The 17,660-nt window shown below is 35.1% G+C and overlaps 2 protein-coding genes across 3 annotated transcripts in view; one reads left to right on the top strand and one right to left on the bottom strand.

Annotated features, from left to right (window-relative positions):
* The window catches only part of LOC120626562 (disintegrin and metalloproteinase domain-containing protein 10), a 112,852-nt gene extending 103,038 nt beyond the window's left edge, over nucleotides 1-9,814 (top strand). The window contains exon 16 of the mRNA XM_039894115.1: nucleotides 492-9,814. Within this exon, the coding sequence (XP_039750049.1) occupies nucleotides 492-586 (95 nt within the window). The 3' untranslated portion in view covers nucleotides 587-9,814. The remainder of the gene's footprint in view (nucleotides 1-491) is intronic.
* A 1,425-nt stretch (nucleotides 9,815-11,239) lies between these two features.
* Nucleotides 11,240-17,647, bottom strand: LOC120626535 (membrane-associated protein Hem). Of its 2 annotated transcripts, none has more exons than XM_039894078.1 (2): nucleotides 17,465-17,647; nucleotides 11,240-17,190 (listed from the first exon to the last, which is right to left on the bottom strand). In XM_039894078.1, exon 2 carries the CDS (start codon nucleotides 17,187-17,189, stop codon nucleotides 13,812-13,814), a length of 3,378 nt encoding a protein of 1,125 aa, XP_039750012.1. In that variant the 5' UTR covers nucleotide 17,190; nucleotides 17,465-17,647; the 3' UTR covers nucleotides 11,240-13,811. The 2 variants fall into 2 exon arrangements, with proteins under 2 accessions (XP_039750012.1, XP_039750013.1); XM_039894079.1 differs by having other exon boundaries at nucleotides 11,240-17,192; nucleotides 17,469-17,647.
* Between the last annotated feature and the right edge of the window lie 13 nt (nucleotides 17,648-17,660).

Genomic DNA, 17,660 nt, shown 5'->3' with positions numbered 1-17,660 from the left:
ACACCACTACACTGTTAGGAAAATAAAGGACGAATAGAAAGAAGCACAAAGACTGGAGTAGAATACAAAAGGCTGTCTTATCGCTTAGAAGCGATCTCTGCCATGCAACTTATAATACTACTAACACTTGTGGTGTAAAATTATCAGAAACCTACATTACACAAATTAAAATATCATATGTATATGAAATAAATATAGAAATAGTCAACTAGATATATATTATGATAAGCGATAAATTCCAAAGAAAAAAATATAAATTTTCAATATAATTTATTAATAAATAGCCGGAAAACAAAACCAGTCGTCCTATTGCGCATGATAATAAGATTTAACTCCGTTTTTAAACATATCAAGCGATATTGCCTGTCGTATGTTCGTAGGTAGAGCATTCAACAATTCGATAGCTTGCGTTGTGAAATGGCATGCTCAGTGTCAGCATACGACGTGATCTCAATGTTTCCAAGCACGTTTGAGAAATGGTTGTTTTCCAGCGTCAGCGCCGCCCGGGCCGAGCGGTCGCCGCACAGAGCCGTACGCGAACGCATACCCGCAGTCATACGAGATGCGTCCCGCGCAGAAGGTCTGACAGTACGAGCCAGGCGGGGCGGGGCAGCTTGAGCTGGTTGCGCTGGCGCCCGGCGTGCCGCTACTGCTGGGCTACGTGTGCCGCGCGCCCGCGCCCGCCGCGCCCGACCGCACCGTCACCGTCGCCTCGCAGACCACCATCACGCTGCACTCGCCCGACACGCTCGCCGTCACGCACCACCCGCCGCCCGACCAGCGGGACAAGTAAGCGCGTACCAGCGACCGCAATGGCGAGGCTTGTGAGTTGAACCCGCCGTTACACGCTCACCCATCTCAGCTTCCCCTTATCCAAGTTGATTGTTTTAAATCGTTACGCTGTAGAAATTAATGTGTGAGTACACTTTATTGTACACAAAAATACTAAAATAATAATAACAAAAAAAATAAACATTGAATACTATAGAATTAGCAGCCTTATTGCTAAAAATCGATCTCCGCCATGCAATAAAACTGACGAGAATATTTTGACGTGCAGACACAGGAATAGGTAAAGGTTACATAATAATAGGTTTTTGTATTACATTATTATGGCACATGACGACCACGTGGTTACCACGTGATACCACGTGACGCATCGTTATATACCGAGCCAATTTAGATTTTTTTTTCTTTTGGGGTCTTACGTGCGTTCGGTATGGCTTAGTCGTCGCGTATTTTGAGTCTAGTAGAACATTTAAAGGCTAGAAGGTATTTTGTTATATCACTGAGTAACCACGTGGTGATTGATCATGTGACAAAATTAAGTTACCATTTCATTTCTTTCTAAAGCGTCAACGATCACAGATAGTCTACTTGGCTAAGAGGACATGGCTGTTCGACGAAAGTGTTCATATTGGTGGGTATACACACATCCTCCAAAAATCATTGGTGATTGGGCTAGACAAGCCACCCAATATAAATTTAGAACGTTGTGCGACAGTGAAGTTTGTGAACATTAAAACCTGATGGTATAAATGAATATTGCCTGATGGTGTATAGTGAGATTCGCGCAAACCTTGTGATAGTAACTACAAACTACAACGAGTCCAAAGAGCAGACGAACGCGTCTCGCAGGAACATTAAAGCTGATCGCACATAAGAGACGAACCACATGCGGCGAATTTTCATTTAAAATAAGGAAGTTTGGTTGTCTAGGAAATGAGGATGTCGTTATCAGCACGGATTTCCAGTATTGAAAATGCGTTCCTTGCGGCTGGTCTTCGTAATGTGACATCAACTTACCTCGATCGCCCTATCCTAATATCGAAGGCTGTTGGTTAATTTTAACGCCCAAGGTTAATAATAAAATCAATCTAATCCAAAATCTTCAGATAGTAGATTGAATTTAATTTAGTGCTATCCTTATATTGCAGAAAAAAGAAGGAAAAGGAAAGCAATAGTAAATTCGATCTATCATATAAAGGGTTTATATAAGATTGATTATTGATTTTTCGGGCGTAAAGATATGCAAATAATACCCATCCTACCTATTCCGCATCTATTTTGTCTATACAAAATGTACAAACTAATTAAAGGAGGTTTTACTCTAAGTGCTATATATTACTGGAATGTTTGTATATAACCTAGGCATACCATTGTCGTCGGATCATAGGCTATATAACGTCTTAATGGCTTCATATCGAACGAGTTCTTTTTAGGGTTAACTCATTCACGGGTGATGATTTATAAGATTTCGTCGCATTCTAAGTGAGATTGTGGATATTTGATAGTATTGAAAATATTTTAGCACTTAAGAGATGCTCGTAATAATTGGATCTATAGCTTTATAAATAAAACAATACCTGATAAGTTCGATGCTTTCCTAATCGGCCACATCCGGAGTTCTCCGGTGTCCCCATTTTTGTTTTACTCATATCCTCCAAACACGATTTCCGTTTAAACTTAAACATCCTTTTTCCATTATATGGTTGCAACGACGAACATGAGCGTAAATTTTACCATTCCATACTAATCCAGTACATGAAGGTAATTCCTTTGCGACGTTTGTATGGATTTACTGATGATGATGTATCAGTAAATCCCCTTAAAATAGGGAACCAGTATTATTTGAATTAATTTCTAGAATATGACCTCTGAGAATCTCGTCTTTAATAAACACAAATCGCTGCCCCCTAATAAGTGCAATAAATAGGTTCAAACTCTGACATTAAATACTAAACTTTCTATAACTAAAACTAGGTCGATCTTGATGAGTAAATCATAAACCACAGACCTGGATATTGTGGTTATGCTTACTAGGTAAACCAGATTCGCGATAGATACAAAAAATAATTAGTAAAATAATTATAAAGTCTGTGAGGCAGAGTTATTGCATTTTTCGTAAGGACGCCGGAATGGTTTAGTAACGCTAGTTGATAACCAGTTTCTCGAATATTCTGGCACTTTTCTGCAACTTTAGCGACCAAATACCCAAGAAATAAATAAGTGAGTTTATCTTAACGCGTACTTAGAACACGCTAGATGCCTAGATAGGCCGTATCCTAACTAAATAGAGATTGTTATAGTATTAAAATAGTAGCAAAAATTACATTCCAAGATGTAACTTTACTGCCCGTGACTTATTAACCAACGACTGAGAGAGCATAGGGCTTACCTTTCAGCAGCTTGAGCAACTTTTTAGACGTTTCCGCTACTCAAACTCGCAATAAAATGGGGAGCGTCTAAAGAGTAGCTTAAACTAATGTATCCACTGAGAGGTCGGCCTGAATTTATATTCTAATAAATAGGATTACTTTAAGCTTACCGCGTCCAGTAAACCAAGTCGTAGCCAGAAACCAAATTCTAAACAAATGTGAATTATAGCCTCTTGCTTTAAGTCTTATTCAAAAGCAATTATTTACAATATAATCTAAAGATTTAATGTCCACAAATACTGAAAAATTTAGAGAATCTCTAGAAATAACATGTTTGTGTCTGGTTACAGCCTTTTTAATGTTTGATGATGATAATGGTGTAAATTTTACTGTACATAAATCTGATATCTTGATTTATCATATATTTGCAATTATGCAACGCTAACGAGGGGCCATTAGTTCATTAAATATCAAAGCAACCTGTGCCAGTCATGAGCCCATTAAAACATTCCTGCAAGGTCAAGGGCAGAGCAGTCTGAAATAAACTTTGCTTGCAGAATCGCGTAGAATTCATTTGTGTACTTATGCAGAATACATCTTAATCTTTCTTTCCATAAATCTCGTAGGAAATCCTTATTTTTTCGGCATAAAAAGTATCTTATATCCTTGTTAGGCATCTATCAAGCAAATATGTTAAGATTAATTTCGGCATCATAGGTTGATCCGTGCAAAAGTAACAAATAAACAAAGAGACATATTTTAATATTAGCATGGATTAATTTTTATTGGATTTGGACCATGTTAAACTGATAAACCGCGTTGCAACAGCGTGGCCGGCTCAAGGGAGACAAAGAGGAGGCTTATGTCTTGCCATGGGGATTTTATGGACCAAGTATGATGGTATTATCCGTGGAATATCTACGCGAGCATGGAAGACAGAATTTGATGCACGGCATGCCGAAAGATTATCTTGGGCGCGTTTTTTATTTTTATATAATTGATTTATTTAAATACAATTAATTCTGTTTTTAGTCTATGAACTCCATATCAATTGAATTTAGATAGATTTGTGTACAGAAAAATTCACCATTTGGTTTACCAATTTGAATGGAAGTAAAATGGAAGTAAATGGGTACATCGGTCTGCTTTAGACTATATTTAACTTACCCTGTGTTCACAAACCTTTCTTGTGTTGTTCACACAGCATAGGTTAAGTCAATCAGGACCCTTATTCTCGCATTGTCTTCGTTTCCTTAGCCCTATGCTTAAAAATTGACTTTTTGTAGGGATTTGCACACAGGAATTTGCTGTTTGCGTCAAGCGAATACTTGGATACCTGTCCACTTTAATCTTTTAACAATAATACCAATTCTGTTGTACAATTACAATTCTTGATGTGAAAATTTCCGACACTCTTTGTATGAAGATGTATCATTTAGTTTCGTTCAATTAAGTCTCTGCATATGAGAATCTGGGTTCTGATTATAGTAATATGACGTAATGATTGTGAATACTTTGGTTAGTGTTGAAATAACGCCTTCCATGGTGGAAGCAATGAGACAACTGGGCGTCCGCCAAACTGAGCTTACAGAAATCTTAATAATACAAGGTAATACAAGTGCCAGGGGAATTTCACCAGAGCTGCCAACCTACCAGCTTCTGCCACTTTATAAATATAGGGATAACATTTTAAGCTTCAGTATAGGCCTGGCAGATAGGTGTTCTATTGTTTATTTGAATAAACATAGATCCCTAAATTTATTAATGGTGACGTTCAAAATTACTTAAAGCAGCAATATGATCCTAGTAATGCCCGGATCTTTTTATACATATACTGGGCCAGACTATGTCAATAACTGTTTTTTAATAGTATTCCTGTCCATTGCTGGACACAAAGCCTGAGAGTGGCTTGAGGATTATTCCACAATTAAAATGCTGGGCACAAGAAAGATGGCTTGGTGATAACAGAAGATGGTAGTAGTAGCACAAAGGACGCTACAACGATGGCCGCCCGTTTTCCTTTATATTCCCTAAGTCGCTTAGTACGACACCCGCGGGAAGAGAAGGGTTATTGACAGCTGTATTCTGATCTGCCGTCACTATACGGCACTATTCCAGAAAACCAATAATAATGCCAAGTACGCTGTACACAGATATCAGATCTTAACTAAATTGACTAGTTTAAACGTAGTACCATACCTTTCATTTTGTTCTTTGTGGAAACGGATATAGTGTGCGCGCAACCGCTAGTCATTGCCTGAGGTATGTCAGCGTTGAGACATTGACGGCGCGATTGACGAAACGTACATGTTATGTTCGTTTGGAACAAACTGGCGCGAATAATTCAGTTGGGTAACCGTCGCGGTGTTCGACGGCAGACTAAGTCAGCTCTGACGTTTGTCTAACTCCCTCCGTCCTGCCGCTCACATACCTCAGGCGGTGACTAGTGGCTATACTAAAGAACAATTTGAAACTTGTCAATTTAGTCAAATTAGATATATCTGTACAGCAGAATTGGTACCTTTACCTTATTATTTAGATTTCTGCGGCTAAGCCTAACCGAATGGTGTTCTATCAAATAAGCTATTATTTTTATACGAGATTAGTAGAATAGGGCGCGAAATTCCACCAGTAACGCTCCAAGGAACTCCGACCGGACATTTATGTATATTTTTGTATATAAATGACGACTATATAAAGGCTACCAATGTAAAAATATCATGCAAATAATAACTATAAACGTACCGTTATTAGTCTATATACAAACAGACTACATTTAAACCGCAGGCCAACTGGAAAACTGTCGTTGATATAACAGTTGAATCAACTGTAATAATGCAGTTGACTTGTCAGTTATGACAGCTGCAATATAAATTTTGAAAATGGTGCAATAATGATTATCGCAATGCTTTTCGGTGGTAGCTAGAAGATCATAAATTTTTCCAACAAACAATTTCAATGATCATCAACAGTATCTCAAAAGGCGAATGTTTACTGCTGGGCATTGTCGTTATAGAGATTTTGTATGCCAGCTACAACCTACGATTAGTTTGATATTGCGAGGAAAATAAGAAATAAAGCTTCCTTTCAATACGCTCTTGATCTTGTTGTATTTGTTGCCAATTCTGGTGTACTTACATCTCTGAACTAAATTAAAGTCACTAATCTTAAAAAAGTTCTGTAAAAAAAATATTCGATAAAAAAATTGCAAAAAAAAGACAACACTACTGTAATATAAACTGTCGTGTTAATAAAAAACGCGACTTTTAACTGAGTCTAGGACCTTCATCTCCTAAATGTCAAAAGTCGCGATTTAATCAGCAGGGCTGAACTGAATTTGCATTATTGTCTTAATTAAGTCATAGGCAGATTGGGTCTGGTCGTATCGCGGCTGGTCTGGTCCGGGTCACGTCAGAATATTACCCAACTGGCTTGCGGTTCAAATGCAATCAGTCTGTATACACAATTAGAATAATGTAAGTTTAATGCGTTATTTTACTGAATCTCCGTAATGTAATGTAATTTTTATATAATGTTATTTTAATGTAATATTATATAACGTAAGCGGAATGTTGAGGTGCCATTATACCAATTTGTATTCCAAGTTTTGTTACAACTTCCTGTGTCTTTAATGTGATTTCGTGAGTGATTGATATAAAAAAATGTAAAGAAACCTGTGGGCTCAAGTTGTTGACTAATAGTTTTGTAAAGTTTTTTCTCAATATCATTTGAAACTTCAAAGTTTATTATTATGAATGTTTGTCGTCGACGTTTTTCGTCGCTTTACAATTAATTAGTTACAATTTATTAAAAATAAAGTTACGCGTACCCTTAAATGTGAACACGCGAACGAAGTGAAACTTCTTTGGATTATTGTCATACGCTCGTATTTTGTTTGTTTTAAAAAACTTTTGATTAGGTTGGGTCGGCTCGGAACCGGTCCGGTCCGGGTCAAGTCAGATTAGTTGAAATTATACGGATATTATAAGAATAGATGGAAGCATGAAATGGAACCAGTATTTTATGCTTAAACACTTACTATTAAAACAACATACGGGTCCCAAAGAAGTTTCACTTCATAAATGAAATTAAAGCTTATATTAATTAGTCTTCCTTATGACAACTTAACGTTAATTGTTTAGTATATTATTTAGATGTAAATGTGAAATTTGAACAGTATTGCCAAATGATCAAATGTTACTAGACTGAAAAAATTTCTCAACATTATTGTAATAAAATTTTGCATTTCTAATTTATTCCGCGCTTAATGCGCTTGTTTGGCTCAAACGTACTTTATTAAGTGTATGATTTATCGACTTATTACAACAAAAAATAGCATATCAGAAATAAAACTCACTGTCGAGTATAACCTAAACCCATCAATCTGTTGTATTGTTTCAGTTTAATTGATCTCTAAGTATTATTTTTTTTCTCAAATGTATTTCATAGTGTAACATTCGTCGTGCAAGCCAAAGAGCATGATGTATTCTTATGATTTCTATACATTAATGTTAAGAGTCAATCTTTTTAAGTAACAACACAGTATTACAATATTTATTTACAGGAGGGCAACACTTTGATCCCGGACGTAACCGTTGACTTGTAGGTAGTAAATATTTAGGTTCTCATAGCACATCAGCACAGCTTAACACAGGCTACTGTCGCAGGAAAGAGGGAGTTAGAACATTGTTCCACCAGGCTCCTTCAATGCGAGTTAACGGGTAACAGATTATTACCATATTCTATAAATAATAACTGGGACGGACGCTACATGCTCCCCGGTCCAAGGGGATGGACAACGCAACTTCCTAACTCCGGGCTTTCCTTACTTACCCAAAAAAAAAATGGAACGTAATACTTATTTAAATTTGCTACACTAAACCAACGAGGCAATACATAAACAAAAGATGTAACAAAAATGAAACATAAAGCACGATCGGTTGGTTCTTTTAATGCCTCCTGCATCTCCACATACTCGGAACTCTAAACCCTGAAAGCTGATGAAAATTGTTGACCCTCTTTGATAGTGAAAACGTGATTACTAATTAATTTATTTTGACTTCAATTGTGACACCTTAAAAAAGGAAGTGTGATTCGAAGTCAGTAAGCCAAGCCAAAATGACTGATACGGTTTCCGAGAATCCTCCACTAAAGTTGCTCAACTGTATGTATTGTAAAACTGTAGCAATAGTTGAATGCCTTTTCAGCAAAGATTTAAATTGTTAGATATAAATTCATTTGGCAAAAGTATTCCTCGTAAAACGAATGGGCTCACTCATTCGGCATTAAGGAATGTCGCACTGTCATATTATGACTAATGCTCGTTTTCACTAAACCTAGGAAACGCTTAAACCTAATGGATAACAAATTGGGTGATGCGTAGAAAAAAATATTTCACCAATTTTTTGATGATGAGTAACGACATTACGCCATCGCCATCAAAAGTTACGACACCGATTCGGCGTTGCAAATTGACAAATAAAAAAATTAGAAATTAGGTTTTTTTTAATAACCTTAATTCCATACGAAAAATTAAAATTGTAACAATATAAACACAAAATACCACACCTTGTGACAAGAATTATAGAAAAGTTAGGTTCTAGGTTAGGAGTTTTCTAGTAAAAATCGATCGATGAAAGGTAAAGGTCGTCGTTAGTGAAAACGGACCGTTGTAACCGTTAGTAACCGTTGAGTGGTAAAAAAGATTCCTACTGTCTAGACTCAAAAATGCCTAGTTAATCAAGTGGCGTTTTCAACTGCTAATGAAGTGTTCGAGCACTTTCCAATAAAATGGGTCTAATGTTTCTCGTTTTAGAATAGGAAATTCTGTACTTCTGATTTTTGATTTGCAATAGTTCTGCCAAAAGCCCAAACTTAAGAACTGAAAGCAAATTTGAGCTTTAACTTAATGCCAATAAGAACTATTTGACTCGGATGTTCAAGTATTTCCATACTCTAAAACGACTCTAAGATTGCGAGCGAGCTAATCGTGTACTAGGCTACTGGCCAGCAGTGGTGAACTATAAGTTGAATATGAATTGTCTTTATAATTAAATATTTAGCTTTCGTGCGCAAAAATTGAACAGTAGTCAATAGATATATGGATGGATATATCTAAGTGTTAATTATGATATAATAGCATTTGAATGCTCACCATCGTAGAGTAGTATTTGGGTAACATAAAACTGTTGGAGATAATAAACCTAATGTTTTCGTTTTAAGGCTTCTACAGTTCGTCTACACTCCTGCGGTCGGCGCTCTTAGTGTTTGAGCTACAGCAAAGCTAGTTCATTTAATAAAAACCTCCAATGTTTATGGTCCATATAGTAGGAATCTTTTAACAGATGCACATAAAAATATTACAGTTATTATATGCAACGATTTAAATCTTTGCCTGTATTAAAATACTTATGACGACAGTACACAAGTTCTTGTAATTTGTAATATAAATATTGTATATTTGTATGTAAACCGCGAGGGTAATGTTTCCGTTGTAGAGTGACTCGACCAATCGTCTATTTGGTGGTAAGTTGTAACCATCGTGTAGTTATCCATGGCATTATGTCTTCTAAATGTAAGCTAGTTTACCTACAATAGAATATTTAAATGACAATGTGAATATTTTTAATTAAAACATGAATGTTACAACATGTGATTTCAAAATAACAAAAAATACAATAAATTTTACATGAAAAACGTTTCTTTTTATTAGTATATAGTATTTATTTTAATGTTATGACTTCGATAATAGTGTTATACGTTATACCTTTTATAGGGTTGCTACCCCTTAACAAGGGGTCTTACAAATAATCGTGACATAACGTCAGAATATTATCTAATCTGACGTTATACCACGATTCGAGTTTAGAGTTATGCAGAGCTCTGCTACACTTCAACTGAATGCAACTTTAAAATGTCAGAGCAGGATAGAACACTGAAAAGCTATTCCAACGTTATTCCACGTTAATTTGTAAGGTCATTAAAGTTTAAGTAGTCATATTTTTATTTACTGGAGTAAATGTGGAAGAAAACAGTGTTGTGACAAATTATGATTACTTACGATAATGATGTGTTAAAACACATTTTTTAAATAACTATCTATATTGCAATGAATTATTTATTAATACTGACACTAACTATAAGTTATATTTAGAATTATTATTATTAATATAAGATATTTTCCCATTAGCTTTATGCAAGTTAATTGAATAACAACTGAACTGGATCATCTATTTTATAAAGTGACATTGAACAATGATATTATCTTTTGAAAGTTTTGTGAAAAGTTTGTTTTCATCAATACATACTTAACAAAACTTCTTAATTTTATTATAAGCAAGAGAGAAAATAATGCAATAGTTTTATCACTTTAATTTGTCCACTAGTCTTACATCTCTTGAGGGTCATTCAGATTTTTATTAGCATTATAGCAGTCAATAATAAGCCGTAAGTATTAACCTACTTACTGATGCTATACCGGGGTTTCACCAGCTGATCTTCTCCACTAGACTCACATACCTCGAGGGTAATTCAGATTTTATTAGTTAATATTAACATGATTTGAGAGTGAAACTTAAAGGGTGCTGCATCAATAATTTACGTACGAGATAAAACAAAGAGAGATATTTAAATGTTGGTGAAAATTGTATTGTACACAAATCTCTCGATTAAAATTAATTGACAGGTCTAAAATTAGTGCTATCAAAAGCTATTTTTACAATACCCGCGGACAAAAATAGCACATATTCAGACTTTTAATTACAAATTTTGTGAAATAAATAATGTATTATTTATTTGACAATGTTTTACCTTTAAAAGTAGATTGCCTAATTTACTTCAAAAGGTGGCAAGTTGGTACCCATTAGAAAGACTGCTACAGACAGTTTTTTTTTTAATTTAACTCGTCAGTTTACAGACTGAATAGGATTAAACAATGAGAATTGAACCATGGACCTGGTCTAGTTAGATACCTAGTCGTAGAAGCAGTTAACCTCAAAATCTGAGTTGATTTTATCGACTGAAATTTTATTGTAGTGACGAGTAGTTTTACTTAAAACCAAATAAGTAATGAAACAAGCAAGAACTATTTCGGAGTGCTTATAATTCATATATACAAGTTACAAAAGTGTAAGTTTATACTTATTCATAATAAAATATGTTCCTTCGAATTAGGTTGGTACCTACTTCATTTTTTAACAATTAGGGAGGCTATACATTTTTTAAAGTTTAACATTTCTTAGTTAGTTAATAGAAAATACCAAGAAATTCGGTATTACCTAACTTACGTTTTGGAGGAAGGCATACAAAAGTGCTGGAACCAATAACGAACGCACGTCTTTAGAATTACTCGAACACTTTTATACTACCAGAATAAGTAGATTCGTTTAGTTGATATCCCATATATACGTACGAAGCGCTTTGCTTTACTTTTGCTTTTCTTCGTAAGGTGAGTACCCACCACATATATCTTTAATGCGGCTTGTCATCACTGAACGGGCTGCAGTCACTTTGTTTTTGTTTCAAATTGATTGTCGCCATTTTAGCGCTATAAGTTGTGGGGCTGCAATACGAGTGTCCGAGGAACTAAAATTTGAAACCACTATAATATTAGTACCAGGCACCCCGTGCGAAAATTGGGACCAGATTCAACTGTCATTTGTTTATGGGCACCCAGTCCAATGGTAACAACACAGATATCAGGTTAGCGCCTATCCTTGTTTCTTTTGTATATTTTCTACAAAAAGTAAAAAAGAGATTTTTAAAAATTTAAAGATACGTAAGAAAAAATCTTCGTCTTTTAATGAAAAATTTAAATTTGGGAGTAAGTTACTCCCAAATTAAATGCAATTTTCCAATATTATAAGAGTTCTCGAGTGCGTTTACGGCCCTTATTAATGTTCCTTCAAAAAATGGCTTTCATTGCAAAAACAATCTTTTACAGAGCAAAACAAACATAACATGCCACATTCACTATTTTATATTATAGTTTTCTAAATAGGTATTTGCCTTCGTTATAGACCCAGAATATAATTTTTCTTATACTCATTGTTAGTGTTAAAAAGTATAATAGCATCCTAAAGATTTCGTAATTTAATATTAGCCTGGCAAATAACAGGTATTTATTGGATACCTATATACCTAGTTTAATTTCGAAGAAATTACTGTTCATTACGTTAAAACGAAATTTTATAATATCCCATTTATATACTACATTCTGTTGACTAAACTAACAATACAAAGGTAAATAATACAGTTTTTATTATCATGATTAAAAATAAGAAAATGCCCTACAAATTATATAAAATCGGTGGAACAAAAGTTCAATAAAAAATTCCGCGTTACAGTTTTTATAATCGCAGGAAAACAATATAACAAGAATAAGATTCTGTAACATATTATAAGTATAACTTTAAAACTATACCTATTACGAAAATTTAAACGTTACATTAACAAAGAAAATATTTTGTCAGCAAATAAAATACACAGCGTTTTACTGCTGATAGCTATAATATTATTATCTCAAAGAGTGATGAGGTCATGAAGACATTTAAAGTAGGTATGATTTTGTATGGATGAGAGACTATGAGATAAAGGCCCATATTAGGTACTGTGTGATCTAATGTTATTTATTATTTATCAACTGAAACTAGTTATACTAAAATGGTTATTATCAGTATGCTTTAAAGATAATTACTGGACTTCCAGTGTTATTAAAACTGTTGTTCCGTCTAATCAAAACAGCTAACTACTATGTGCTGCTGACAAAACCTTAAGACTGTCTGTTACATAATTTATGATAAAAATAAAATAAGTTACATTATATAGTAAACATAAACTATCACCTAATCTACAATTTAAGCGCAGGTATCCAAAATTATTATAATTAATAGTAAGCGTCAAATTAGCAATAAAGTTAAATTCCTTAAATCTAGAAAATGGCTATGATTTTTCAGGAAAAAAGCGTCTACAACAAACTACTTTCCCTTAAAAAACTTGATTAGAAATCTCAAGATTTTTTGCCCCATATTCTACGTATTTTTAATATATATGGCAGTCATAATTTTTCATAGCTGGATTAGCGAACAAAAACAAGACAGCCGTCTTGTTTTCGTTAGCTAATCAAAAAGGTTTTGGGTCCTATAAGTCAAAGTATATCTTATAGAATGGTCAATGATTTACCACATTTCACAAGTAGCACCAAGTAAGTACCAACTACAAAAGTAGTTTAACAAAGTTCTAAGTTTAAAATTATTATTTATTAAATTTAATTATTTGAAATGCCAAATTTTCGTGTCTATGATTTCAAATAACCTTAGCCTAGATTAAAGAAGTGAACTGCTAATTTGACTCCACTATATGGGCATATACTAAAGGCAATTATTATACGCTTACAAATACTAAATAGTTGTAAAAGATACAATAGCCAAAGTAATGTTCATATTTATAAAACTTAATGAAAAGGAATATTTATCCAGTCTTATTAAAGCCCAATTAATATATTTATGACGACTATGCAACACTATATCGTTCTAATAATAATTTTATCAGTTTATGAACCTTATCAATAAAATAATTAGTATTCATACATGGAATTTGTCATCGAGACTATTAGAAAATTCCTATAATTATTCAATGTCTTTCAAATAAACGGAATTAAGAATGCAATAGCATTTGTTCTTGTTTATATACTTCGTGATAAGCATTACGTATTAAAACATACGGAAAACATGATTCTAACAAGTCCATGGTTAGAAATGGGGATTCCTGTACTATTAAATCGAGTAGTAAGTAAACAGACTCGCGGTTTCTGATCGCTTCCTTTTCTGTCTCCTGTCCAAGGCGCAAAAGCGACGAAGACGCTAGTGCTAAAAACTCTTTCATTCTATCCTCAATGTCGTTTTGCCCACAAATTGTAAACAAAGCACCAAAAATATGATTAATAGCTGGAGCCATACAATGTATATTATTAGCGTGGCCCTCTAAAGATGGCCTATAAAAGGAGCCCTCGCTGCGTGCCAGTCTTGGCAAAGATACAGCCACAAACACCATAAGCAAACAGACAATAAGATGCTCTTCTTCCTCTAGCTCGGCTTTATGTTGGCGAAGGGCTGAAGCGAGGGTAGGATCTACTTTGCATGACAATCCGGCGGCTGAACACATCTCAGAAATGACACGTGTTGGATCGCCGCTAGGTAGCTGTTGTTGGAAATCTTTAATAGAGCTTATTAGAAACGGAATTCGTCGTTCTAAGACGTCGAGTACGGACTCTTGCGCTATTTGGCGAAAACTCAGAATGACTCCTATTATAGTCATTCTCTGCAGTACATTATCAACATGCTGCAATCTTTTAAACTGTTCCCTCATTATTTCCGGTTTGTCAAAATTTGTTCTAAGCATCTGCAATACTTCTTTATTCTGCACTACTAACTTTTTCAGCTCCTGGACCTGACTGGCAATGTGCCACATAAGTGTCTCACTTAATAATTTCATACCATAGGGCCCAATTAATTCTGCTAGAGCTCTCAGTTCATTAATATCTGAATACTCTTCAGCATTGAAAGGTATAGCACCTTCAGCTGACAAGCTCACAAAAGCCTTTTGGTTCATTGAAAAGCAAATATTGCCAGCACTCACTCTTCTGAGTAAGATTTCAGAATACCACTGTGTGTACAGTGATGCTATGGTTTTTTCACCATGACTGTCAGTGTTTTGAGTTTGTTGCAACAGGCAATTGTTGAAAACTCTTGTGATGTCAATATGCACATAGTTCTCAACAGTTTGTAGGACATTCATATATGCTCTGACACTCACCAGCAACTCTGAAGGTTTAGCAATTTCACTAGTGTCTTGATTGAACATTACCATTCCAACTAATGCTTTAGAAAATCTAGTCTCCAAGTGTTGATGTAAATATTCACGGGGTGCAAATGTGTATTCCCAAACATTCACAGTAGAACAATAATTTATGGCATAACTCAGTTCTGTCAATGCCATATGGAGTTTGTCCATTGTGGTCAACTCTTCCCTGGTTATTCTGTAACTCTCATCTCCAGGTTTTACAATCTCTATGGGGTTCTTTTTATTTTTGTCCTTTTTCTTTCTATTAGCCAGATGGGCAATTGTCTGTGCACAATGTTTCGGAAGTAGTTTATCACTCATAGTGCATTGTTCATCACAAATGGTTGTAATTATATTCTTTGCTTCTTTGGCCATTTCATCTAAGTAGATATTGACAACAGAAAGGCTTCTTTCCCTAATGTGATGCCTTTCTTCTGGACAAAGTTCATGAGTACAGTTTTGAAAATGACTGCAAATAAGTGGAAATGCAATGATATAACGATTTTGGGCTGGAAACTCTAAGCACATATGAAACTGGCTCTCAAATATTTTGCTGTAGAAACAGAACAGTGACAAATCAGATGTTTCTACCATTATTTCATCAAGGTTGTCTACCATTTTTGTATGAAAAACCATTTTATCAATGAATTGTGCCAATTCTCTTTGATCTACCAAGTTCAGTTGAGTTTTCGAAAAGGATGTGTATGCCTGCAATCTGAACCAATCTAAGCGGAAAGCCCGAAAATCAAAGATTTCATTGCTTTCAACTTGCTTGACGTTCAAATTAGCTGCTGTATTACAGAGAGAAGATAAGATTACACTTTCATCTTCAGGGCACACTTGTAAGTTTTGTATCATGAGATTCAGAGCTACGGCATCAAAACCAGATAAATACTGTACATAATATCTTTGCATAACTTGACTGTACTTTCGCACAAGAGCTCTGAGCTCCTCCATATGAAACAGTAATTCAGGTAGCTGACGGTCAACAAGGTCTTCAGTGGATTTACCTTTTACTTTCTGAGGCGGATTGTCGTTATGACGTAATAGCCAAAACACTTCATCTCTCGCATAACACAGGCCTATAAATATTAGTAATGCTTTAGGCCCCAGAAGTCCAGGTTGATCAGTCAAAATCAGTCCCAGCTCTTTTAAAGCTGTCCTTAAAAACTTTCGCCTTTCTCTATGTTTGTATCCTGCTTTTTGTACAGAGTGATGATAGCAATCCTTAACTTCAGAAATTCTTTTCCCGTATCCCTTGATCCCATCAAAGAAACTCTGGATATAAGTGTGAATATAGATAACTTCATCTCTGAATAGTGCAACAACCCATCCTGATTCTAGTGCACTCACCCACATCTTGTTAGCATGGTCCTGCTGTAGCATTTGATGGCATAGAGCAAAGCCAAATATGACCCATCGCTCAAGTGACTCTAAAGACACATATTCACATGACATTGTATTAGTTTCTGAAGGTTTTAACAGCAGAGCTGGATTGCTAACTAGACTCAACTTTTGTTCTGACCTCCAGTGTTCAGCTGTCATGTTTCTTGCTGGATACACATGCCACAATGAGTTTAATGCAGTAGACAGTAGCTTTTGGTGTGGACCAAATTCTTCAGACAACTTTTTAAATGGTGCATCGTAATCCACTATCATCTGGCCCAAACGTGGGAAACTGGGATCAATTTGATTATTTACTAACTCGTGAGCAGCATTAAATAAGCCCAACACTGCCTTTCTGTCTTCAACTCTCGAAAGTAAGATCATTAGTGCCACGTATGTAGTAACTAAATCGAGGTAGTTTTTTGTTAGTTCAAAATTTAAGGTTAAATCTAGAGTGACTTGACAGGCATCCATTATGTTTAAAAGTTCGCACACATTGTCTTTGAAGTCTAAAAGATCTACAAATGTGTAGTAATACAAAGACAGTGACTTGATGATCTCATTCCTGATGTTGGTAATAGCTTGCAAACCTTTAACATCAATATTAGGGAATCTTCTGACAATATGTTTTATGGAAGACTCCAAGGTTTTATCTGATAGAAACGCTGGTTTAGACTTAGCATCACCGCACGCTTTTTTGATGTTATAAATTCTAGTCAACATGCCAATGCCCCTGTCATTTAGTATTATGAGCTTTTCAGCCAGCTTTTGCTGGCTGATATGCACTGACCTTGACATGGTAGACATTCTGAAACAATCGAGTTAAACTCATTACAAAACATTCAAGAATTAACCAACTATTCAAACGGAAACTAACTATTGCTGCATTGTATGGGTGTATTAGTTAGCCGCAAAAGTTACAAAACTATCCATTTCCGTACTAGATAAGCAAATTAACGAGACTACTACTGAACAACGTATTCTTTAAAATACCACGCAATATAATTCAATAGAAAGCCAATATACTATAGCAGCCAATGTATTCAATAATTGAGTAACAGTAAGACGTTGATGATATTTACCTTAGACTCTAAGAACTCAAGGATTCTTTACACAGTTTAACGTTTCATATTTGTACTGTAGATGCCATAACGCATGTATGTTGTCTGTTTAAGAATATAATTCCACGGGTCCGAAATAATAATGAAACTGAAAAGGGAGTGTCTTTTTATCGGGAAACACACAAGCGGTCCCTTCGTTTATTAGGTAAATGACAAC

Source organism: Pararge aegeria, chromosome 9 (assembly GCF_905163445.1).
Source record: "Pararge aegeria chromosome 9, ilParAegt1.1, whole genome shotgun sequence".
Lineage (NCBI taxonomy): Eukaryota > Metazoa > Arthropoda > Insecta > Lepidoptera > Nymphalidae > Pararge > Pararge aegeria.
This window is presented reverse-complemented; position numbering and strand designations above follow the sequence as displayed.

Coding starts and splice junctions, on each gene's coding strand:
- LOC120626535 (XM_039894078.1), bottom strand. CDS start 17,189: ATGTCTACCATGTCAAGGTCAGTGCATATCAGCCAGCAAAAGCTGGCT.